Below are 24,955 nucleotides of genomic sequence, written 5' to 3' on the forward strand. Positions count from 1 at the left end.
ACCGCGGGGCCGCCGGGCTCTCTCACGACAGCGCTGTCGGCGACAGGGCAGGCGGAGCCGCGTCCTCCCGCCGTCGGGGCGGGCGCGGGGTGCCGGGGCTCCGCCGGGTCGGTGTCCGTGACCCTCCCGAGACTCCTCCAACGAATCTGCCGCCGGTATCGTCCGGGGAACCGGGGAGGGGGGGGCAACCGGGACCGAGCGGCGGGGCCGAGCCCCGGGAACCGGGCACCGGGCGGGACCCCGGGGCTGCCGCCGGGGGTCGGGGGTGTCCCGGGAGCTGCCTTCGGGTTGGGGGGGGACGCAGGGCCGGGGATCCCCGGTACCGGGAGGCTGAGAGCCGCTCCCGGCCGCTCCCTGCAGCGCACACGCGTGGGCACAACCGGCCCTGGCAGGGCACGGGCAGCCCCGAGTGTACACACACACACACACACACACACACGCGTGTGCACACCCGCTCCTGCAGCACACACCCACCCTGTAGTACGCACATGCTTGTGCACACCCACTCCCTACAGCACACCCCCCCCCGTAGTGCACACACATACACACACGCGTGTGCACACCCTCTCCCACAGCACATGCACACCCTATAGTGTTCACACACACACACGTGTGCACACACCCACTCCCTACGTGACACACACCCTGTAGTGCTCACACGCGCACACACACGTGTGTGTGCACACCCGCTCCCTACACCACCACACCCTGTAGTGCTCACACACACACACACCTGCGCACACCTGTCTCTACAGCACGCAGCACACCCTGTAGTGCGCACACACACACACGCGCGTGTGCACACCTGCTCCTGCAGCAAACACACCCCCTGTAGTGCACACACACGCACATGTGTGTGCACACCCACTCCCTACAGCACACATACACACCCTGTAGTGCACACACATACACACACGCGTGTGCACACTCGCTCCCACAGCACACACACCCCTGTAGTGCTCACACATGTGTGTGCACACCTGCTCTCGCAGCACACACATCCCTGTAGTGCTCACACACACGCGTGTGCACACCCACTCCCACAGCACACACACCCCTGTAGTGCTCACACACACGCGTGTGCACACACACACCTCGCAGGGCACACGCACATGCAAGAACAGGCTGTCGCCAGCGGCTCTTGCACGGGCTGAGGGCTGTGAGCCACCTGAAACCCGCGTGGGAGCTCGAGGCTTCCCAATCCGGCCCCAAACACGCTGGTTTTCACGGAAAAGGCAGGAGGGGGCCCGATCCTGGCGGGGTCCTGGAGCCCAGGGCCCCATCAGTGATCAGTTGAACCACGACTGAGTTTCACACAAGTACTGACCAATTTTCTCACATGGAATCCAAACTGAAACAGCAACAAAAAAGGAAAAGTTGTGAAAATGATGCTGCTTTTTTTTTTTTTTTTTTTTTTTTTCCTCCCCCCCTTGGTTGGAAAACCTGGGCAGCAAATCTCATATTTTATCCCGTTTAGCCCCAGCCCTGCAGGACGTTTGGCTGCAGCCCCAGCTCACCCCCACCCCGAGAAACAGAGAAGCTTCGTTAACCGGAGCAATAATCTTCCTTTATTAGGCTGAGCTCCCCACGGAGCACCCGGATTCCTGTGTATATTGCTTAGGACCATCAAAAAAACCCATCCCTGCTCTTCCTCGGGACAGCGCGGTGGAGAGGAAGAGCCGGGAGCGGGCGCTCGGATAGTATAAATTAAGAAGAAAAAGGAACATTTGCGGTGCCCGAGCGTCGGCCGTCGCCTCCGCGCGTGGCCTCGCTCAGTTGGGCAGAGGCTTTTCGCAGACGTAGTAGCACTCGTAGGTGCAGTAGACATCGTTCCACTTCCCGGAGATCCAGACGTGGGCACAATCTTCGTCGCTGCCGCTGTTGTTGGGCTCCCCCTCCTTCCAAAACCTGGGCAGAGAGGGATCAAACTGAGCGAGGGTCCAAACTCTGGGCAGAGTGGGTTCAAAATGCGGGAGGGCAGCAGGGGCAGGGAGCTGAGTGGAGCAGCTTTCCCCCGGGGCTGGGAGAAGGGCAGGGATTAGCTAAACCTGTCTGGTTTTAGATGGGTTTAGATGGTAATTCTTGCCTGTGCTGCTGTCTTCACCCCGTCCCGGGGCAGGGGGAAGAAAGGGGCTGAGGTGGGGGTGTGCAGGCAGGGCAGCTGCCTGCTCCTTGGGGGTGATGGGCACAAAGCCGCAGGGCAGGCCAGCACTCACGTGAACGTGGTTCTGTAGTCGGTGCCGTCGATCCATTCCCATTCCCCTTCGGAATTCTCATCTGTGAGCCCGATCCAGAAACGCTCATTCCTTGTCCTGAACATGACAAAATTCTGCAGCGGGGAGAGGGATCAGGAGGGAAAAGCACCAGGAAACGGGCAAGCTCAGCTCCGCCTTGGCACCGTGGAGGAGCCGGAGAGGCTCAGCTCAGGGCATTTATTTACAAGGTGGAGGTGCAGGATCGGTGCCGGTGCTGAGTTTAAGCATCCCGCACACACGGAGAAGCCCAGGCTGCAGGCAGCGGGCAGGCAGAGCAGGTCCTGCCTGCTCTCTGCTGGCTGATGCAAAGGATAACAGCACCAGCTCTCAGCTGCCCAGCGAGGTTGGGGTGAGCAGTGGGGAGCCAGGGGGGGCTCTGCCGGCAGGGTTTGGGCCAGCCTGGGCTTTCCTGCCTCGAGCTGGGCTCCGTACCTGCTTGGCGTAGCTGTTGATGACAGCCAGCTGCGAGTGCATCTCTTCGCACTGAGCCTTCGCCTTGTACCAGCTCGTTCTGGTTAGGGAGAAGTAGTAACATTTCCCATCAAAGTATTCCCATTCCCTGGATCCGGGTCCGCAGGGAAACACTGGTGAGAGAAGGATGGGGGGGGGAAATCAGGGAGATCATGGGCTGTCGAGCTGGGCCTCGCTGGGCTCATCCCAACGAGAAGGTTTTCCCAGCAGCGCTCCAGTGCCAAACTGGTACAGAAATGGCACAGCCCTGAAGCTTGCTGTGCATTGAGTTGCCACAAAGGTGGCAGCAACTGGCCCCTGAAAAAGCCTCTACCACAAGAAAAAAATTTTTTTTCTAAGATATAAAAGTGTTTGCTACTGGCAGGGCAGCAAACCCAGAAGGGGACGGATGCCCTGCACCGCCTCAGCGAAGCAATCCAGAGCAGGAACACTTCGGGGACAACTTCGGGAAACTTCAGAGGGGAAGAAAAGCTTGTGGGTTTGGGCAGCAGCCAAAACTTACAGAGAAAATCCCTGCCAGAAAAGTTCTGTTTCCGTTCCAGGCGCACCTCGTTGAGTTTAGAAGAAACGGCTGAAACTAGAGAGAGAGGGAGAGGGAGAGATGCTGCGCTATCGGTTGTGTTGCTACACATGCGCCGACCGCCTGCAAACACCCCACCCCGTCCAGGCTAAAGACATGTTTTATTTTTCCAGCAGCCTCTGGGGCAAAGAAATCCCAGGAAATTTAAAATACTGGTTTATAGCTTGGATTAGGCAGAGCTGGTGGTGTGGATGTCAGCGGTCACCACACGGGAGTGTCTGGGAGCAACTCTGGTCCTGTGAAATTAGGACCTATAGAATCCTCTAGCACATGAGCTCAGACCTCATCCATCTGCTGGTCCTACCTGCCTAATTAATTAGTTCAAAGATGTCCCAGTACCTCTGGAGAGCGACACAGCAAACAGGGTGATGATCAGCAAAAAGGAGAGGGCCAGGAGCAAATATACTGTGAAAAAGGATTGCAGCTTCTGCCGGAAGAAGTTTCTGTCTTTAAAACAAAACAAAAGAGATGTGAAAATATTCCTCTGGGATCACTGGGATTTTGTCAGAGCTCTTCAGGTTCCATTTAGAAAAGGGTTAATAAATAACCCAGAATAGTTAACTATTTGCTACAGAAGCCAAAATTTTGATGAGCATTCCTGTTCAGACCCACCTGGGGGGCTGAAAGCTCCCCAAAACAGGTGCTGTCAGGCAGTGCGTTGTGTTGGCACTGGAGTGGCCTTGCCAAAGGCAAAATAAAAAGAAATTCTAAGCTTACACCATGTATTTTAGGCTGTGACATGTTTTTAAACCCTCCTGGCTGTCTAGGAAGCCTTTTCAAAAGGGGAATGGCTCCCCAGGTGACAGTCCACGGTCTGGAGGGTTCTTTGCTGTCCCGAGCTGGCTTCAGGTGCCCTTCTCGGAGGGGCTGAACTTGGACTCCACGGCTTGACCTTGGGAGGTTTGTGAGGGCACTGGGCCACTCAAGTTGGGGAGCTCGACTTGGGAAAGCTTCACACAGAGCCTAATTTTACTGTGGCCCAGGACACTTCCAACACCAGACGCTCTCTGGTGTTGCTGGTTGGGCACCACCAGCTTCCCAACACCCACAGACCTTCACCTCAGCCCACACCCGCAGCAAAGTCCCTTTTCCCCCCCATCTTCCCAGGGCCAAGCTCATCAGGGGGAGTTCCCCATCTCAACCAATTAACCCCGTTAGAGCTGATTAGCCAAGAGGCCTAAGCAGAGGAGGAAGAAGAGCACGGACCTTCCTCTCCCTCGCAAACCAAGCACGCTGGGGGAGAAAGACTACGCTACAAGATACAGTCTCGTTACCCAATTTGCTCCTGCCTGGCTCCTCGAGGTGGGGGGCTGAAGGGCTGGCGTGGCTGAAGTTTACCTTTAAAAACGTGCAGATCGTCGTGAAGATGTTCCTCGTCCATCCTGATAAGCTGTGGCTGGGAGGAGGGGGATGAAGCTTAGGACCGAGTAGGCAGAAGCTTTTTCACCAGGGTTTCTGGACTAGAGACCTTGCAGCACCTCCAGGGATGTTCAGTCCAAAGGTTATAATTTAACCAGCAGCTTTTCAGGCTGTGTCCTATTGGTTTGTCCTCTCAAAATAGCAGCTTGGATTGTGTCCACTTCCAATAGTTCAGCTGTCTGGAGGTTTTTCCTCCAGCCAAGCAGGGTGCCCCTTTTTATTTGTCACTCTCTTCACCCCTCTGGAGTAAAAAAAAAAAAAAAGGGCAAATTCTCAAGTTTCAGAAAGTGTTTCCTCTAAGTGTGGAAATGAGAGGGTCTGGGAAGTAGGAAATAGTCTTTGCTTTGGAAACCAAAGCTGAAGGCCCAAGTGGTGCCACAACAGATGCGTTTCCCCAAGAAAATAAACCAGATCTGGGTCTGATGAAGCAGCTGTAGGAATGTGCTGTACAAATCTGTGTGTGATGGAGGCATAGGAGCAGCTTGGGGATTACAGGTCGCTCCCTGCACTAATTGGTGACCCGGGACGTTTAGGGGCTCTCTGTTTTGTTTTTCACTTTGGTGGCTGTGGACTTTTGCTCCTGTCAGCCCTGACAGGACTCTGGGAGCTGCTTCATGCAATGGCTGTGCTGAGGGTTTAGCTGGCTCTCTGTAATCTGTATTTTTAAAAAAGGTGGGCTTTGATGGTGTGATGTGCTGTAAGGCAGGTTTGGGGGAAGAACTGATCAAGTTAAAGGCTGGCAAAAGGTGAAATGGAGATAAACAGAGTAGAAACTCCCTGAACTTGGAAATTAGAAGCAATAAAGGTCTGGAAGAGCCCACATCAGTAGATGCGTGAGCAGGGTGAGCTGCTGCTCTCCCGCAGCAGACACAAACTGATGATTTGAGAAGACCCTTTCAGTCCTTTATTCCTGTAATTTGCCCGTGGTCACCCGGTATTTACAGCTCCCCTCCTGCTTCCAGACCTGAAAAGCTCACTTTGCGCCACAGAAACTTGTAATTGCTGTTCCGTGTTATTCCATGTTCAGCAATTATGTGCTCTGCGGAGATGATGGAGAACTGGCAAGTTGGGACTCTCAGATATTAAATGACGTTGCTGGGAGCGCGGCGCCATCAGCCTCGCCGGCGTCCCACTGCAAACATTGAGAGAACATTTAGGTTCTCGCCGCATCGAGCTGCGCCTTGACTGACTGACGGATTTTTACTGGCTTTAATTTTCCCTTTTGCTGTTTTACCTTCGCTCGCCGAGCCCAGAGAGTGCTGGGACAGATAGTGCTTGAAGTTTTAATAACGCTAATTACTCCAGCGTAAATCTCTGGGCCTGTGATAAACACGTAGTGGTAGTTATTAAGCTGGCAGCCTTGGGATGCTTTCCAAAACAGAGCTGGGGCATTTTACCGCTGTTTATTTGCCCCAAAGCTACACTGAGATTGTGTATAGGACCAGAAAGGAGGCCAGGGCACAAAGACCGGCTGTTGAGATGCACAGCAATGAGGATTTCATCACCGGGAGGTCACTGCCATCCAGGTCTGCCCAAAACCAAAGCACTTATTGCACAAGATGCAGCTGAATGGAGGGCAGGGGGGTGTGGGGTGAAACCAGCTCGATGCGAGGCTCAGCTCGGCCGTTAATCCTCCTGCTCTGCTTCCCAGGAGAAAGCTCTTGTCCTAAGGGAGGTTAAAAAAAAAGGAGTAATTGTGGGAAACACCAGTTGACATTCCTGTCAGCCTGGATCAGGGAGGACACGACCAACGCAGGGGAATCTCTCAGGGAGGGGATCAGGGTGTTAAGAGGATCCAAGATTTGGATGTTTGTTTGAGCTCGTTGTAACTGCCCGCATTTCCCTGCTGTAAGGGAAGAGCTTTGCCAGGACTGAAGGGTTGGTAAATCCGAGGAGAAATCAATGGGTGTCCCCAAGGGCCTCCTGTGACACAGCTGCGCCGGTCCCGCTTGTAACTTCATCCCAGGGCAGCAGCTCTGCAGCTGGTCACACCCCAGGAGGCTGCTGGGTGGCCAAAGCTGCCCAACTTCTTGATTTTAACAAAGACATTCAGTTAAAACCTTGCAGCATGAGAAAACATAAATAAAATAAAAAGCATTTTTATTAATACAATAAAATCCGATTAAATACAATATTGGATTTAAAGCCATCCTTGGGTGGCTCGAGAACCTCAGACGGGCGCTGTCACAACACTCAGGGCCGGTGATCTGGTGGTACAACGCTGCGGGGAGGAGGAAAACACTGATGATAAAAGGTGAGGAGGAAACGTGGCTGCCCCAGCAAAACCCAGAGGCAAGAGCTGCCCCAGCCTGACCGCTGCGCAAACAGGACACGTGGCTCTTAGGAGCAGGCGGTCAGGAAGCCCCATGACCAAAAGCTTTCTGGGGAGTAATTCAAAGAACCGAATTTTGAGGAAAATAGAATGAAGACAACATCCTCGGCTGGCAAACATTTGCTGTCTGGACAGGTCGCCTGAGGTCTTCCAAAAAAACAGCAGCTCTGGCACGTGTGGCTGAGGTATTTTGTCCCTGGCTGGGTTTGGAGGGTACGTGTGGGGCGGTTAAGCAACTGGAGTTAGATATTAACTGGGAGCTTGGGGTTTGGGCTGCCAGAGGGGTTTTTTGGTGGCAGGAGGGAGCTTCACTTCACTCCTCGAGTTCTGCACTTGCTAAGCCACTGCCTGATGTTCAGCAGTGGTGGAAAAGGAGCGGACAGAGGTTAAACTTGTAACCTCAGCCAGGCTTTGGTCAGCTCATCAGCGGGGTTCCCAAAGGCCGAGGGCTCCCCGGCTTTCCTGTTCCCCCAATCCACAGAAAAGTGGGGGGAATGCTACAAAAACCAAGCTCCTGACAAACCATTTTATGTGAAACACTTGCTGTTTTAGCCCAAATAGAAAGTGTGCCCCGAAAATACATACAGCAGCTCGCAGGAAAACGGGCTTTATGCAAAAAAAAGAGCACTTTGGGTGTAGAAATGAATGGCAAAAGCACCGCTGCTCCAGCCTGTGTGTCAAGGATCATGTGAAAAGCTACAGTGGGGCAAACTGGCCTGAATTTTATCCACGACTTCGTCTTCAAGGCGAGCCCCGCCTAATTTGAGGTTCCTCAGTTGGGGCAGCGCTCGGCACAAAGCGATAACAGCCCCGAGGGAAATTTTATCACAGAGATCAAGGCCCAGCATCTCCAGGTGCTGCAGGGTCGCTAAAGAAGCCAGGCCCGAGCTCGTCAGGGACCCGGTGCTGCCGATCTCCAGGAAGCGGAGCTGTTTCACGTGGCGCCCGATGACCCCCACGGCAGAGTCGCCGATGACGCAGCGACGCAGCACCAGGCGCTCCAGGTCCCCGAGGTGCGGGGCCGCGCGCTGAACCCCCGTGTCTGTGAGGCGGTAGGTGCCCCAAAGGCTCAGCGTCCGCAGGCGGCTCTGGGAGGAGACGCTGAGCAGGTGCCGGTCGGAGAAGGCAGGGACGTCGCGGATAACCAGGTGCTGCAGGTGGGGCAGGGCCCCGCAGAACCAGGCGGCGGGGATTTCGCAGTGGCTCAGCTCCAGCGTCGTGAGGGAAGCGGGGAGGCTCTCGTAGGGGAGGGGGCGGAGGTCGGTGTCGGCCAGGCAGAGGCGGCGGAGGTGGGGGCAGCGCTCCCCGAGGGCCCCCAGCAGCGCCGGGGACAGGAGCCGCCGCTTGTCGCCGCAGCGCAGCGCGCCCCGCACCCGCAGCGTCCGCAGGCTATCGCGGAGCCGCCGCCGCACCAAGTGCCACAGGGTCTGGGAGGTGATCTGGGGGGGGCAAAAGGAAAGGGCCTGTTCCCAGGGGGGGCACCCCTGCCTGCAGCACGGTGATTTCTGCCCCCCTCCTTCAGCCCCCTGCCCGCTGTGGGGTGATCCCTTCCCTCCCCCCCCCAGCCCCTGCTTGCAGTGGGGTGATTCCAACCCCCCCCGCCCCATCGCAGCCCCCTGCCCACAGTAGGGTCATTCTCTCCACCTCCCCCAAATCTCAGCCCCCTGCCCATAGTGGGGTGACCCCAGCCCCACCCTGAAATGGGGTGATCCCCACCCTCCCCATCTCAGCCCGCTGCATACAGTGGGGCGATTCCCTCCACCTCCCCCAAATCTCAGCCCCCTGCCTGCAGTGGAGTGATCCCCAGTCCCCCCCCCAAGCCCCCTGCCCATAGTGGGTTGATCTCCCCATGCCCATAGTGGGGTGACCCCAGCCCCACCCTGAAATGGAGTAATCCCCGCCCTCCCCATCTCAGGCCCCTGCCCACAGTGGGGTGATTCCTGCTCCTCCACCCCTACTTGTAGTGGGCCCCCCCCCCGTAGACCCCCTGGACCTCAGTGGGGTGACTTCCTGCCCCGCTCCCCCCTCCCTACAATAGAGTGAGCCCCAACTCCTCAGCCCCTGCCCACAGCGGGGTGATTCCCTCCACCTCCCCCAATTCTCAGCCCCCTGCCTGCAAGGAGGTCATTCCCACATCCCGCCCCCCCCCCCAGCCCGTAGTGGGGTGACCCCAGACCCACCCTGCAGTGGGGTGATCCCCGCCCTCCCCATCTCAGCCCCCTGCCCACAGTGGGGTGATTCCCCCCCCGCCCCTGCCTGCAATGGGGTGAGCCCCAACTCCTCAGCCCCTGCCCACAGCGGGGCGATTCCCTCCCCCGCTGCCCGGTACGGTGAGGCGGCCAGGCGGCCCGTACCCGGTGCGGGCTCAGATCCACATCTCTCCAGACCGTCCGGTCCAGCGCCAGCCGCTGCCACCGCCGGCAGACCCTGCGGGGAGGCGGGAGGCGATCAGCGCCGGGGCCCGGGCGGGAGGCGGCCGGTGCCGGTTCCGGGGGGTCCTACCTGGCCGCCCGCAGCCGGTCCCGCAGCGGCAGCAGCGCCAGGACCTGCAACAACACCGAATCGGGCAGCACCGGCAGCTCCCCGCCCGCCGCTTGCGCCATCTTGGCCGCCTCACACCGCTGAGGCGGGCCTTAGCGCGTCACTTCCGCTTCCGGCTCAGCCCCGGTAACTTCCGGTTCCGGCGCGGTACCGGCTGTGGGGAGTGACGCAGAGCTCGGTGGCTACCGGGGGTCTCCGGCGGCATCGGGACCTCCCTGTTCAACCCCCTTCCTTACCTACAACCTCTCCCGGTGTCCCTTCGCTCCTCCCCGTTAACCCCCGGTGTCTCGTCCCTCAGGCAACGATGATCGAAGTCGTCTGCAACGACCGTCTGGGCAAGAAGGTGCGGGTGAAATGCAAGTATCCCCGGGAACCGGGAGGGGTGGTCCGGAGTGGGGATGGGGGGGGCTCTTCCCGATTGCGCCGTTTTTCCTTAACGGCCCCGCCAGCACCGAAGACTCCATCCGCGACCTGAAGAAGCTGATCGCGGCGCAGACCGGGACCCGCTGGGACAAAATCGTGCTTAAGAAGTGGTGAGTGGAGCCGGGGGGGTCGAAGCAGCCCATGCCCCGGGGTGGGGCGGGGGAGGTTGTCCGACGGCCCCGGAGGGTTGAAGACGGTACCGGACACCCGAGAGCTGTGTTTTCCGTCCCCGCAGGTACACCATCTTCAAGGATCACGTCACGCTGGGCGACTGTATCCTTCTCGGGCGGGTGTTTTATGGTGTTGGGTGGGGGGGAGCTGCGGATCCATCTCCTCCTTAACTCCAGCCTCCAGATGAGATCCACGATGGCATGAACCTGGAGCTCTACTACCAGTAGCAGCTGCCCTTCCCTCCCGGTTACTCTCGGTGTTTTCTTCTCCGTGGGACCCGCACCCCCAATCCCCGTTCGCCGCCCCCCCCCCCCCCCCCCCCCCCCCCTTCAATCTCCCGGTATGGCCGAGCTGGAGCCATGTTGAGGCTCTAAACCTGCTGTAGCTGCCCTGGCGTGTTTAAGTCGTTTCTAATAAACGTGTTTCTCGAGTCTCTGGCTGCTGTGTGGTACCGGGAGGTGCCGAACGGGGAGAGGCGAGCGCGGCGCTATTTCCTTTCGCGTTCCTGCGACTTTTGTCCACCCGCAGCCACCGTCCGCTCCTGCATCACGTGTCCAGCACCGCTTCCGGGCTCAATGCAGCCTCCCGCCCGCAGCCAATGAGCGCCGGAAGGGCGGGCGCTTCCGCCAATGGAAGAGCGGGAAGGTTGGGCCCTGCTTTCCCTCGGACCAATGGGAGTAGGGAAAGGGCGGGTTCGCCCCGCCCCCTCCCCGCGCCAATGGGGCCGGGCCGGGCGCGGGCGGTGCGGGAGGCGCAGCCGAGGGAAGATGGCGGAGGAGGAGAAGCTGCCCGCGGGCTGGGAGAAGCGCATGAGCCGCAGCTCCGGTACGGACAGCGGCGCCGGGAGCGGAGGGGCTGGGGGGTGCCCGCTCCAGGGGCGGTGGTTGGACCTTTCGGGGGCATCGGGGGCCCAGCTCAGGCCGCGCGACGGGGGGTGCGGCTCGCTGGGCCCGGCCTGGGCCTCGGCGGGGTCTGAGGGGCCGCGGGCCGTGCTGGGGCGCTGGGAGGGGCGGGGGGCTGCGGGGTGCCTGGTGCCGGCGCTGCCGTGGCCGAGGGGCGTCCCCGGGCGGGGCGAAGATGCTCCTGGCACCGTGGTCTGCCGGGGGGCCATGCCCGGGCCGTGCGGATGGAGGGGGCTGGGGAGGGGGGGGGTTGCTCCGTCTGGGGTAACCGCCGGAGGGAAGCGGGGCAGGGCGGTAGAGCCGCTTTCCAAAAGCCCGGGTGTGAGCGGGGCAGGACGCTTTGCCCTCGGTGGGGCTGCGGTGGCTCGGGGAGGGAAGTTGTGGGCCAGGACGGCGCTTTCATCAGGGCTTTGGCCTTTGTGGCGAAAGCTTTCCACGCGTAGCAGCTCCAGAGCGGCTCCTGGGAGGTCGCGTTCTTCCACTTGCCTGCTCAGCTCGTTTGTCTGAGGTGGAGGTGATGAGCCTGGGAGAGAAGAGGGGCCCCTTCGGACCCCTTTTTGCCAGACCTACCGCGGTTGAAGCATCGTGGCGGGATGGAGCTCTCTGGAGTCAGCAGGTTTAGGCTATTGGTTGGGATTGCAGGCAGGAATTTGGGCCCTTTGCCCCTAGGTTGTATCTTCCCACCGCACAGCTCTGCTGTTGCAGTCCCTCACCTTGGTTTGCTTGGCTTTTTTCTTAAGTCTAGTCTGCTCCTAGCTTCAGTGGAGAGCTTTGGGAAGAATGATTCCCTAGAAGGAAGCAGAAATCATCTCAGTCGATGCTGCGAGTTGTCGCAGGTAAATGCACACATGGCTCTGAGCGCTGAAAGGCCTTTGAGCAGCACAATACCCTGTGTCTAATGTGTTGAGAGGTGACTTCACCAGAATTTAATTTTGTGCTACCCGGGGAACCGTGGATATCTTGTGCAGGAAGGTTTTGTTTTCTGGTAGAAAAAAAAGGTGATTTTCAGAAGGAAAAGTCTGTGCAATACAAGAGGTGATCTTTGCTAGCAGTAACTCAGGACATTTGCTGTGGGATGTGCTCAACGAAGAGATTTTACACATGTAAACAGGGCTAGAGCAAAATGTAATCTTTTTCCCAGGCCAGAAACAGGGCACCATGGGCCTTCCCGGCAGAGCAGGGTGTTGCCTGGGGGTGTTTGTGGTTCAGACTGTGTCAGTGGCTGTTTTGTCACAGATCTGGGCGAGCGCCATGAATTGGAAAGGCAGCCGGAGCCTGCTTCTGTGCAGGGCTCTTGCTTTGACTAAAAGCGCTTCCTGATGGAAACGCTTACATAGGAAATGATGTGGAGTTGTCAAGTCTTGTTTCCTACCTTGTGTGTTTGAGCAGATTGCGTGGACGTGGTCGAGCACTTGCAGAAATCCAGTCTTCTGTGCCTGCAGGGTCAAGAAGCTGATTCTTGGGGTCAGAAACTGATTCCTGGGGTCAAGAAGCTGATTGTCAGGGTCTGCCAGGAGCTTTTTTTTTTTAACCCAAGCCCCTTCTGTCTCTCTGCAGGCCGTGTTTATTACTTCAACCACATCACAAATGCCAGCCAGTGGGAACGGCCCAGCGGCAGCGGGAAGAACGGCCAAGGGGAGCCCAGCAAAGTGCGATGTTCACATCTCTTGGTGAAACACAACCAGTCCAGAAGACCCTCGTCATGGAGGCAGGAAAAGATCACGCGGACCAAAGATGAGGCACTGGAGCTTATAAATGGCAAGTAAATGCAGGAGAGAGAGAGAGAATATGATACTGTTGGAGGGGAAAAGTCATTTTAAGGCTAGAATTCGACCCCGAGCTGAGTGGTTCGGTGTGTCGTGAACTTGCTAAAGCAGAGGGGTTTTTTAAGCCAAGTGGTTTGAACATGGACTTTTGTGTGGCCCAGCCACTTGGAGAAACAATTTTACTGTATGATTAAATGACGTAAAGATAGGTCCCAGCCCGTGTGTCTTCCCCTTTGTGTTTTTTTTGTAATGTTATTTCAGAGGTTTGTTTGTATTTTCTTTGTAAATGTGTATTTTTATATTAAAAATAAAATTATTTAAAGCTAAAACAAATGTTCTTTAAACATTTCTTTTTATTTAATGTCACTTGACTCCTTGCCCTAATAGCAACTTAGAATAAGTTCTAATTAACCTCTGCTTGAAATCAAGTTGCTTGTAGGAGGCAGTCAACCTTGCATGAGGCTGTGCGGATGACCTGATCATCTCGGGCTTTTCCCAGAGTGTTCTGGCTTGTTATCTGGTCTAGGAGTGAGGGTGCTGCGTGTCTTCTGCGTTTGGTGGTGTTAATCTTTGCAGCCTAGATTTTTCCCTGCAGCCCCAGCAGTAGAATTGAATTGATGTCGTGTTTCTTCATCATCAAGGTTTTTTTTGATCTTACGGATGCAAGTTCAAAGTCCAGCTGTTACTACTGGCTTGTACCTCTCAGGATAAGGAATTTGTGGGCTTAAGTTGAGGTTTAAATCAGTCCCACTGATTAGTTGATGAAACTGAGGCCATGCTTTTTATCTTTTCTGGCAGTGAGGGTGCAAGGCTAGCTGACACGCTGCGGGCTGTGAGCACACAGATAGGTACCACCGTGCTGGGCCTGTCTTATCTTTTATGGCTTCAGCAACGATAGAGGGAAGATAATGAGGGTGTTTTGGCTATTGCCTTGGTCCTAACCAACAATAAACGTAAGGACTTTTGTCTCTGAAAGCCCTGGGAGGGGAAATTTCTTTGCTAAATAATTTGAAGCAGTGAGGCAGTGACCAGCAGGTGGTATCTGCTCACCGCCTTTTGGAAGGGGAGGTTAAATTAACTGGCACAGATGGGAATTTTTTTAGGGAATTGTCCCCTTCAGGTTAGGGTGGCTGAGAAAGTGTGACCGGAGGTGATAAAGCGAGATGCACGCCAAGTGTGGAGATCTGTGCCAAGGCAGTTGGGACTGTTGCAAAAATAACTAGATTGAAATATTCCAGCAGAGCTGCAAATTCTCTCTCTGGCTATCTCTTTAGTTTTTGGGGGGAGAATAAACTTATTCTAGAGCCATCTCTTGGCATGATGTTCATAAAAGGCCGGCACAGAGCTTTCTAGAGGCCAGAGGGTTAAGTGATGCGTGATGCTGTTGTGTGTTAATCAGGCACTGGTGAACTTGGATCTTTGTAAGAGGGAATCACGTTTTAGAAGTGTCTAGAAAGTGTTTAGAATTTGTCTCATTATCTCTAAAGAGGTATTTCAGGAGCTTGTGACCAGGTAGGCATTTTGATACTTAGATGTTCTGTAAACTGGTTATCTTTAGAAGCCTGAATAACGTTAATTGACTCAACAATTGTCATCATTCTTTGCTTGAGTGTTTTTCTTTGAGATGCCACGGTTCTTTGCTACCTGGTAAAGTGATGAAAAGAAACAGCTTAAACTTCCCTTGGCTCGAAAGAATGAGATTAAGCTTGACAGCTTCAGAGCCTTCTCACTATCAGATAACACTTTTTGTTGCATAATCTCTCTGGTGTTTGAAGAGGAAAGAGTGGTAACTAAAACTTACTTCATGTAAATGCCCTGCTTGTTGTCTTGGTAAAGGCCATTAGGGAATTAACTTCTGTGATGGAAATAAATTGTAAAAAAAAACCCCAACAAATCCAACCCCTAGCCACCTTTCTGTCCACATTAGTCCACCATAAACGCTACTCCTGGGAAGGTCATAGGGAACATCAGCTTATGGTTGATTATTTTGTGGTGGCTTCTTGAAAATTAACTGTAAATCTGGTTTCTAGAACAGCTGAAACTTACTGGGAGGGTGCTCGGCTCAGCTCAGCTGCGGCTCCTGACAGTCAGGCATCGATGAACTTCTCTGAACAGATGTACTGTACCTGCTGAATGTAATTATAGTGTAGAATTGTCTAAGTAGGTCTCTGGGGAGGAATTTGTTTGACAGGCACAGTACCACACATTTTCTTGTTTTGTTTGGAGATCGGTTATGTTTGAGATCTCCCCATCTGAATCTAGCTCTGGTGTTAATGCTTTGTGCAATAAAAATCTGAGAAAGAAATTTGATTAGGGAGCTCTCGGTCCCCACAGGAGAGGGGATGATACTAAAGATAAACGTTTTCGGTAGGTGAACTTGACTGATGTCAAATATTCCTTTTGATGGCTTTTCTCCCATAATAAGGGAGGAGAGTTGAGAGAGCTGGAGGAGCGTGTCATCTGTGGATGGTTTTTAATCCATTAAGAAAGTTGCAGCGGAGCGTTAAGTGCAGGTTAACCCACCCGCTGGGCTACAGCAGGAGTTGGAGGACTTGGCTCACCAGGTGCTTTTCTGGTAGGTGAGAACATCGCAGGGAACGTGGGGACTAGAAAGAAATTCCAGATTTGAGCCTGACCCTGATATTAAAGGTAGTGAAACCTCTTAGGCCCCTCAACAGGCTTTACCAAGCACCGTTTAAGAGGCAGTTAGGGTTCTGGCTGGATTTGCTGTGAAGGTTATTTCACACCATCTCTGCTTTGACGTGCAAAAACCCGGTTTCCAGCTAAGCACCGCTTATGATCAGTTTCTCTCCGGTCTTCCTTGCATTAGTGTTGTTTAATTACTTAATTAAATTTAATTTCTTCCTGATGTTGACCTCTCAGTGGATTTAGAGAGCCCCTCTCTTTACCAGCCTGTTTTTGCATACTGAGCCAACCAGGCTCTTAGTTTCTGGTAATGTAGGTCATCCCTTCTGCTGTTTCTACTCTTAGCCCTCCTTTGCACTTCGGTTTTGATTAATCTTTCTTGAGCGTGGGTTCATCGTGGTGTGCAATATTCCAGATTAGCTCTTGGCTGTGCCTTCCACTGTGGCATTTACTACTGCCATTCTCCCTGCTGAGGATACCATCACTTCAGTGCTGCATTTCTGGCTTTTAAAGTCAACCGGCCTATTTTGTACTTGTAATTCTGCATTTTCATCCTCTTCTTTCTGATCGAGCTCTCTGCATGTAACAAATTTTTTTTTTTTTTTTTGCTGTTGTTGTTGCATCTGTAAATGCGTGTGCGAGTTTACCTGGTGCCGTTGGTTCTTGCTTGGTCATTCAGGTCACGTTTAATATTCTGATCCTCCTTTCTGCTGCAGTAATTCCCCACCCTCCATGTTTTGTTAGCTTACCCCTGTTTCCTGTTGCAGAATCAGCTAGGATTCATCCCAAAGTTCAGTCCTCAAAAGCTTCTCTCCCCCAATACTCCCCACTTCAGCCCAATCCGTTGCTGTTCTTCCCCTTGCTCGTTTTGCACTAATCTCCCATTATCCAATCTCGCGGACACCTGGAGATTTTTAGGGGTAGTTTATTAAAACCTGGACAGTACCTAATCTGCGTCATTTGTTCTAAATGGCTGTGATCATTTGGGGAAAAGCTCGTTAATCCCACTTCACAGAGCCAGAGTTTAGACACGAGGCGCAGGTGTCTTGTTCTGGTAGAGGTGGCTTGGAACAACTACTTCAACCTTCAGCTTTATCCAGGAGAACCCTCATCTAGCTGACGGGCAGATTTTGCTCCCAGGCTTGTCACTGGCGTAAAATCATGAGGTTTTAATAACTAAATTCCATTTCGGTGTGTAGTTGACTGGTTTGCTCTGCGTGCTTATGAAACTCTTTACCACTAGGAACCTGCTGATGTGACCAGGGCAGACAGTTTAGGCTATAAATGTAAACACTCAGATCCTTAATTTGGATGCTTTCTTACTTTAACATCAGCGTATACCTTAAAGCTGTAATTCCTGACACTTCTGGGTGTGATTTGTGACGGGTACTTGCTGGGGATTGGCAGCTATATGCAATTAGATCCGTATTTATGGTGGTGCAAATATGTATTTTTAGGATAAACTCTGTTTTGTCAGCAAGTAGAGTGTTTATGCACAAGCGGCTTAGTTTAATAGGATGAACCAGTATTAGTTTCTTCCCTAAAACATGAATGCTGTGACCTGTCTTCCACCCAGATAAAGAATCATTTTTCTCATTTTAGTGCAGGATAAATAGCTGTTGTCTTAAGTTTTGTAGAGTTTCAGACCTTCATGTTAGACTTTCTCCACAGGTAACAAGCGCTGGTGTTTTCTGTTAAAGCAGGTTATGCACTTTAGGAATTAAGATAATTTTCTGTGGCTTTTGAATTATATTCAGGACACTTGTTGAATAAAAATGAAATTTTAGAAGCAGAAGTAATCCATCTCCTATTCCCTTTATTTTTTTTTTGTCAGCTTTTCCTCCTGGCGTGTCCAGCTGGAAAAGCAAACCTGGCTGTCCAGAACACCTTCCTGAATTCCAGAGATTTAGGCTAGTGGCAGCTGATTGAAAGAGATGACTGAATTTGGGAGGAAAAATGGGCTGGAGGGTAGAAGGTTAATCTGAAGACTTAAAATCCCTTAGTTTTGGTCTTGCTAGCATTAAACTGCAATAAAGGAGTTAATTCAAAAATTGATAACCTGCTTTTTCAGTTGCTGCTGGCTATGTCAACTCCTAAGAGACAACCTCCGTTCTCTCATTACGGACTATTTTCTTACCTGCCCCCAGCCCTCACAGATATTTCCTCAGGTGTATAAAAGTATATAGCATTAAAACGAGCCGGAAAATACTTACTTCCTCACCCTTTTGCATCATAAACCACCCTCTTCCTTTTGTCAGAGCATCCCTCCAAATAATAAAGCCTAGCTTTTTCATGCATGACCCTTTTTCAGGTAGGGACCTGCCACTGCTTGTGGCTGGAATGAACTATGCCCAGCCCTATTTTATTTATTTTTTAGAGGTTTATCTAGCAAAGTGCAGACTCGTTATACATGCAGGCTACAGGGCTTACATGGGAATGACCTGAAATAGGAAGTTTGGTTATCAAAACCGGGAGGCTTAATTGCTTTGAGAGAGGGAAACAACTCTTGATTTTTCTGTTAAAGTCAGTTGGTTCTCAGTATTTCTTTTTGAAGGTGGAAGACTGCTTAGGCCTAAAATGGAAGACAGTAAGGCTTTGCCGATTCTTTCAAAAGCTGACAGGAGGTTTCTGGAAAGAGGGATTTAAAAATGAAACCAATCTCTAGGGAGCAATAAGTTTAGCTGGATTTCACCTGGTACAGAGAGTTGCTTTGGGTCAGAAGCTGCAGCACCACTTCGGGGCTGTTCCTCTGCGCTCTGGGACACGCGTAGATGAATTCCTCTGGGAGATGCTCCCTCGCTTAAGACACCTGGATGAGTGATTTTCGCAATGTGGTTTAGTCGTAATTTATCCCTCGTGGTGCAAAATGCAGAAGGGAAGCCCCTCTGGCAGGAGCAGGCCTCTGTGGGAAGGCGGCGGGTTAACCAGCAGCGGATACAGCTGCTGTTCCCAGACTTGTTGTCCACGACTGTCCTCGTGCAGAAATCTGTCTTGCAGCTGGTACTAAATATGTCTTGGTGGGGGGTGGCTGCAAGTCAGGCCGGTGATGCCTTGGGATTTTGATTAGTGGTTACACTCCTTTTAACGAAGGAGCGGAAGCTGATTGAGTTGCCTGAAACTGCACGGGATTTTCTTGTCCTGAGAATCCATGAAAAGCTGCCTCAGGCAGCGTTAAAGGATGTGTACGTGGTGCTTTGCTCATCTCCGAGAGCAATCAGTATCTGTAATTAGTGGCTCCACAATCACGTTATCAAGCTGTTGACTGGAAAATACGATCTATTTTTTAGGTTTTCTCGTTATGAGTTAGCAGGGGGGTTTTCCACTGGGCCAGCAAGATTCAGAACAGGCAGAGCTCTCAGTTAAGACCACGAATATTTCTTAACTGACCTTTTCAAAAGCTGTCTTGACAAATAATTCACTCCTCGGGGATTCTTCATGCTCGGTCTTCTACCGAGGTGAGCCCTTTGGAAATCAAAAGCTCATCTATTTTCAAGCCTAATAATAAATTCCTGTGCTTCAGGGTAGTTGTAGGCGGAATCAACTTTTTTATTTGATAGAAGCTTAAACAGAAATGGAGCACAGCGCAAAGATGGAAACGTGCTCGGAAAAAAAACCCAAAAAAACAAAAAACGAGACAAGTGTTTTTGGGTTGTTATGAAAGTTTAGTTCTGGCTGTGTCTTCGTTCAGGAGGTTTGAAAACCTCACTGCGTGTGCGTGGTGTGCAGATGTGGCTGTTTGTGCCCTTCTTGCTGGGGGATGTAAAGCTTCAAGTGAGATTTTAAGGGTGTTTTGCCCCCCGTTTTTCCTTCCCCTGACTGAACTATTCCCTGTATTTACAGGCTACATCCAGAAGATAAAATCGGGAGAAGAGGATTTTGAATCCCTCGCTTCCCAGTTTAGTGACTGCAGCTCGGCAAAAGCAGGAGGCGATCTGGGTGCGTTTGGAAGAGGTGAGTTGAGCTCAGCCCGGTGGCCTCAACGCCAGATCAGGATTACAGGGTTGATGCTGATCTTGGCAGCGGGGTGGGGTTTAATAATGCACCCCGCTGCCGGGGGAACGAACATGAAAATGGATTTATATTCTAGGCAGCCTGCTGTGCAGGAAATGTAGTTTGATGCCTAGAAGTTAAACCAATTAGGAATGCAACCATAATATTATTCTAGGCAGAGAGGAGATGTGCAACCGCCCTTCATGAAATTGGCTTTTCCCTCAGGAAAAGGATTTTTCCGGCTATGCTGAATGGAAATCCAGTTGCACAGCGTAATGAGCCGTGAATAAGGAAGAAGTGGATAAGTCTTGCTAATGGCACGCCAGATAAATGATTTGGCTTCTAATCTTCAATGAGAAAGCTATTAACAAATTGTGGGAATAAGAACAATTCACAGCCCGCTGAAATAATGTTGCTGGTGAGAGATTTTGTTACAGGATTACTGATCAGTGCGGTGAGGGAGCGACAACAAAAAGCTGGTGGATGTTTCCTCATTAATGAGATTTGCTGGTGTGGGAGGAAGAATCTTTGGGATGGGGAAGTGCAACATTGAAACCTCTTTTGCTTTAACTTAATATTTTTTGCGGTAATTTCCACTAGGAGGAAAATATAAAGCAATGATGTCATGAGTACAGCTACAACAGTCAAAAGAACAAACCAAAACCTTTTTATAGTGAGGGTGTCCATGCATATTTTATTTGAAAAGAGTCAAGAAAGGTTCTTAAAATCCATCCCCCAAAGTCACAGGGACTCTCAACCATCCCAGAGGATCTGTAGTAAGAGCTGCCCACGTCTGAAATGGCGAGCAGCAGTCCAGCACCTCTTTAACAAAAGTGTTTTTTCCTAAGCTTACGCTCGGGGTTCACAGACTGAAGCATTCCAAAGCTCGTCTGGGGCTTGTACCCTGCAGCAAATACTCAGATTTTTCTGGGTTTGCACAGCTGCCTCACCGTGCCACGCTCCCACCCCACCTAGGATATCCCGGGAATATTTAACACACCAGTGGGCTCGCTGCTGCTGCAGCAGTAGCCACGGAGGGGGCTCTCAAATCACTCTTCCAGCCCCTGCTAGCTGAAGCCCACCCGCCTTTGGCAGGTGAAACTGTATTCAGAAATGTAGTTTGAGTTTGTTGGGGGTTTTTCCTATCAAAATGCTTGTTTTAATCACTGTTCCTTTTTAGGGTGCGGTGTTGCTACAGTTGAGCAACAGTTGCTTCCTCAGATCCTTTCAGGCAGGGCTAAACTGCTATTTTATGGATTTGTATATAATGAAGCATTAATCCTAGGGTGCTGTGTCTGCTATTTTGGTTTCAGTGGAAACTCAGTTCATTGTGCTCTTTGGAGACGTATGTAAAGAGATTGATTTTCTTTTCTTTTTTTTATCTGACTGCACCAAAATGTACAGAAATGTTGCAAGAACCAGTTTCCACTAGATGGCATTGGAACCACACGTGGTGGCCAAACCCCTGAGCTGTCACTCTATCCACCCTTTTTTTTTTTTTTTTTTTTTTTTTTTTCCCCTGGTTGAAAATCTAATTTGTTAGAACTTGGAACACTGATTACTTCGGAGGTGAAGTTATTAAAACATTTCAATTTGTCTTCCTGAAACCTTTCAAATAAGTCATGTTTCTGCTCAAGGAAGACCACTGTGGTGGAGAAGGGAGGCTGTTATCTCACCTGAAGTAAAGATTTCAGGCCCTAGTGGAAAATAACCACAAAATTCAGGTGACAAGGCAGGTCTGCCTGATAGTGAATGACACTGGCTTTGTAACTGGAGCTCGAGAGCCAGGCAAGCTGTTTGCCTCTCCGAGCAATTACTCTAAATGCTGAAATGAGAGAAGTGAAACTCTGGAAAGCATCAGGTCACTTCAGTAATAAAACACTTTTTCTGGAAGGGAAAATTGCCAAGCTGAAGCTATTGCTGATCCTGAAAGGGAGGAATGGAGCATCTTTTGTGGCACCTAACTGCCTTGTAAGAGAAAGGGGCGCAGATGGATGGAGGTCCTAAAGTAAAACATAAATTCCGGAGATGCTGCTGGGCTAGATGCGCTGCATCTGAGATGTGTGGTCTTTGAAGGGGTTGGGAAGCTTTAGTTTTTCAAAGAGATTAGTGTATCCCTGTAACGTCTGATGACAATCCAGCTCTCAGGCCACCTGGCAGCTTTCTGCAGCCCTCTCCTAATGTGCTGCAGAGTCCAAAGCTACAACATCGCCCCAAAGCTTGGAGACACAGGTCATAAACTTCCAGGAGATTCATGTGGTGTTTTTGGCAAGATGCTGCTCTGTACATCTCCTCGGGCACCTCGAGGCAAGCTCTCCAAGCGTGGTCAGTGCTGAGAGCAGAGAGGAAAGGTTCCCTCTGTGCCTGGGGGACTGTCACCTCCCAGCCTTCCCTCGTGGGCATCTTGTCCTTCTGCTGAAGCTTTTGCTGAGAATCCCCCGATGAGACTTTGACCTGTTGGTAACAATAAAACCTCATTATTTCAGCTGGAGTGGGCAGTTTCTCTGCTCTGACTTCTGTCACAGGAAACTGGGCAAAAATACTGTCCCCCTTGAACCCTGCTGTAGCAGGCTGGTGTCTCTCCCCTTGGCTTGAATTATTGTGGCTGAGCTCTTGTGCTGCTTATTCCTTCCCCTGCTGCAGAGCTGCGGTAGTTCTGCTCATGAATCCCCCTGTGGGGTCCTTCCTCTGAGCACCTCTGGCTTTCCTGAGCCTGGATTATTAAACCTCCTGAAAGTCAGTGACTTGGAGACGGGAGCCTTAAGAGCAATTCTTATCTAGGTCATGACATTATCCACGTGTGCCTTGTAAATTATTTAGCACAGCTTGTAATGCACACCGCATCTATCCCCCCTGTGTACCTGGAGGGCACATGAGACGGGAAGACGATCATCCACTTGTGCCAGTGAGTCTGCAGAACAGATTTCCTCAGCCTTTTGGGCCCGCAGCTCTCTGGGTGTCTTTCCTTGCTGCAGTGATGTCTGTAGGATCTAAACCAACCTCCTGTTTAAAAAGGAAAAAGCCTGTGTATGTGCATGTGTGAATGAGTTGTTTTGAATCATCTTCTGGGAGCAGATGAAAACAAACACCCCCTGCAAGTTATTAATTGGTGACTTTGTTGTTTGCCTGGAAGCTGTCTTCCATTTGAGGCTTGCTTGCTCAGAAAGATCTTCCCTTCATTGCTGGGCTTAATTGAACTTTCTGGTGTCTGCTCTCTGCAGGTCAGATGCAGAAACCTTTTGAAGATGCCTCATTTGCGCTGAGGGCTGGCGAGATGAGCGGACCAGTTTTCACAGAATCAGGGATCCACATCATCCTACGCACAGAGTGAAGTGCCTTGGTGACATGTAGAAAGGAAAGGGCGAGGGGAAGAAAGGAAAAAAAACAAAATAAAACCAAACCTACTCCAACCCTGCATTCTCCCAAATGAACTTCATATCCAGTTTAAAAAAAAAAAAAAGCTCATTTCATATCTCAATATCTTCTGTGGCACCTGACACAATGTTTTTCACCTGCAGAAATGCATGGTTAGCCAAGGGTGAGAACACAATCAAAATAAGACAGTAGCATCTTTCATAAGCAGAGAGAATGTTAAAAACAACATTTCTGGCATGCCACAGCTGCTTGAGTTATACTGACATGTCTCCTAAGCCGAGGAATTGTCAATGCTAAAGGTCACACTTCAGTGCTTCCCACATCCACCCCGTTAGAGACGCAGAGTATTTATTGCAGCGCCGTGCCGGTGATGGCGAAGCTGACTTGTGAACTCTGGTGCTATGACAGAACGAGCTCCCCAACCCTCTGCATGTTTCTTTAAACATTTTTGAAACCGGAACGAACGGTATTGGCTCCGCAGTCCTGTCTCTTGGTTTTGTAGAACTGATTCACTAAAGCCATTCAGAAATTAAGCATAAGATACCAAACGATGAGCCAGCTTAGCGTGGGGCACCCACCCCGTGGGGGCCGGCCGTAGCTTCCCTTAACGCCGCTGTCTCAGCCAGGACTGGCCCCCCCCCCGTCCCCCCTCCACTGCCCCCCTCACGTAGTGGCACCAGGAGCTCGCTCCGCTCCTGCCATTGCTTTGACTCTAAAACTTGAAGATGCCTTTTGGTTCTGAATACAAAAGAGAGAGGCTAACGGCCAGTAGTTGCCACTGCAGGCAGATCAGTAGCCAGCCTGAGCTGTGTAGCGGTACGTAGGATGCTGTGTGCTTCCCATTCCAGCCTGAAGTCACTCCGTTATTTAGAGACGACAGTGCCATTCCGTAGGGTGGACTGTATTGTGGATTTTCAGTTTTAGCTAGAAGGCTGCTGGTTTTTTTTTTTCCCAAGCTCCTCTCGATCCACTTGTGGTTTAAACACTGTAAGTCATTGTTTTCCAGTTACACTGCATTGCTTATGTTTAGTGAAATAAAAACGGAAAAAAAAATAAAAATAAAAATCCCAGCTTTGGTCCAATGCAAACCGGCTGTATAGTTCCAGTTGTCTTAAGCAGAAAATAAAGCCCTCTCCAATGAAACATTTCAAGAGCTCTGGTATTGATTATTTCTCTTCCTTTGCCTGTAGAGATCTTGTTGCTTCTATTAGAACAAACAAAAACCTCTGCAATACCTGCTGAGTTGGCTCTTGTTGGTTTGGGTTTTTTAAAATCCTGAAAGGGAAATGTGGCTTGCATGGCATTAAGAAAAACTTCTCCAACTTTGTCTTAAGTTATAAGCTAATGTTCTTTATTCTCTTTTGTCGTTGGGTTCTCCTGCTTTGCGTCGAGGCCGTGTCTTATTTCCTAAGAACCGTTTCAATCCTGGTACGAGTTGTTAACTTCAGATAAGGTAAAACCAGTGCTCCCAGTGCAATGTAATAACTCCTTCCCACCTTCCTCAGTTCTGCGGATTTAGCCGTTCCATTTGTGGTATGAAATCAGCCATTATGGAGAGTGGCTCCTCAGTGTGCTGGTTTTTTTTTTCTAAAAACTCCCATCTTAGAGCTGGGGAAAGGCAACATCTCCTACGTACTCTCTCCAATTACTGTGATCACCAAAAACAAACATCTGAATATCACTTGCAGTTCTGCTTTTTGCTGGTTATGCCGGGGAGATGGAAGGCTCTTGCGCATCAGATAGAAGTTGGTTTCCATAGCTACACATCGATTTAAAAAGAAAAAAGAAAAAAAAAAAAAATCTAGCTCAGGGTGATGAGCAGGTGAGAACTTCAAAAAGAAAAATTACCTCAAATAACTGTGTGGTACCATAAAAGCAGGATCAAGGGTAAATAAAGGCAAGCAGAGATGTTCTCTCTGTCTGGAGACGTGGTAATACAGGAGCAGCAGCAGCAGCCGTGTGTCTTTCAGTGGCCACGGTGGTTTTGCTCCCCAGCTGTCATCCTGCTGCGGCGGGGGGATCCCAGGGCCCTGTTCAGACCTTCATCAGAAGGTGGGGATCACCTCCAGCCGCAGGGACAAGGT

The 24,955-nt window shown here is 51.4% G+C and overlaps 4 protein-coding genes across 5 annotated transcripts; 2 read left to right on the plus strand and 2 right to left on the minus strand.

Annotated features, from left to right (window-relative positions):
* Positions 1–1,609: 1,609 nt before the first annotated feature.
* LOC141972256 (hepatic lectin-like) lies at positions 1,610–4,873 on the minus strand. The gene is made up of 6 exons (XM_074930134.1): positions 4,645–4,873; positions 3,646–3,753; positions 3,229–3,303; positions 2,688–2,839; positions 2,217–2,329; positions 1,610–1,908 (listed from the first exon to the last, which is right to left on the minus strand). The coding sequence occupies exons 1-6, from the start codon at positions 4,685–4,687 to the stop codon at positions 1,773–1,775; spliced, it is 627 nt and encodes a 208-aa protein (XP_074786235.1). The 5' UTR covers positions 4,688–4,873; the 3' UTR covers positions 1,610–1,772.
* A 1,945-nt stretch (positions 4,874–6,818) lies between these two features.
* FBXL12 (F-box and leucine rich repeat protein 12) lies at positions 6,819–9,664 on the minus strand. The gene is made up of 3 exons (XM_074929969.1): positions 9,560–9,664; positions 9,412–9,484; positions 6,819–8,496 (listed from the first exon to the last, which is right to left on the minus strand). The coding sequence occupies exons 1-3, from the start codon at positions 9,658–9,660 to the stop codon at positions 7,735–7,737; spliced, it is 936 nt and encodes a 311-aa protein (XP_074786070.1). The 5' UTR covers positions 9,661–9,664; the 3' UTR covers positions 6,819–7,734.
* Positions 9,665–9,715: 51 nt separating this feature from the next.
* Positions 9,716–10,622, plus strand: UBL5 (ubiquitin like 5). Of its 2 annotated transcripts, XM_074930111.1 has the most exons (5): positions 9,716–9,776; positions 9,897–9,958; positions 10,048–10,131; positions 10,257–10,294; positions 10,376–10,622. In XM_074930111.1, exons 2-5 carry the CDS (start codon positions 9,903–9,905, stop codon positions 10,417–10,419), a joined length of 222 nt encoding a protein of 73 aa, XP_074786212.1. In that variant the 5' UTR covers positions 9,716–9,776; positions 9,897–9,902; the 3' UTR covers positions 10,420–10,622. The 2 variants fall into 2 exon arrangements, with proteins under 2 accessions (XP_074786212.1, XP_074786211.1); XM_074930110.1 differs by having other exon boundaries at positions 9,731–9,958.
* Positions 10,623–10,896: 274 nt separating this feature from the next.
* PIN1 (peptidylprolyl cis/trans isomerase, NIMA-interacting 1) lies at positions 10,897–24,014 on the plus strand. Its single transcript, XM_074929926.1, has 4 exons — positions 10,897–11,017; positions 12,652–12,852; positions 19,347–19,457; positions 22,718–24,014. The coding sequence occupies exons 1-4, from the start codon at positions 10,960–10,962 to the stop codon at positions 22,825–22,827; spliced, it is 480 nt and encodes a 159-aa protein (XP_074786027.1). The 5' UTR covers positions 10,897–10,959; the 3' UTR covers positions 22,828–24,014.
* Positions 24,015–24,955: the final 941 nt, after the last annotated feature.

This window comes from Athene noctua, chromosome 31, assembly GCF_965140245.1.
Source record: "Athene noctua chromosome 31, bAthNoc1.hap1.1, whole genome shotgun sequence".
Lineage (NCBI taxonomy): Eukaryota > Metazoa > Chordata > Aves > Strigiformes > Strigidae > Athene > Athene noctua.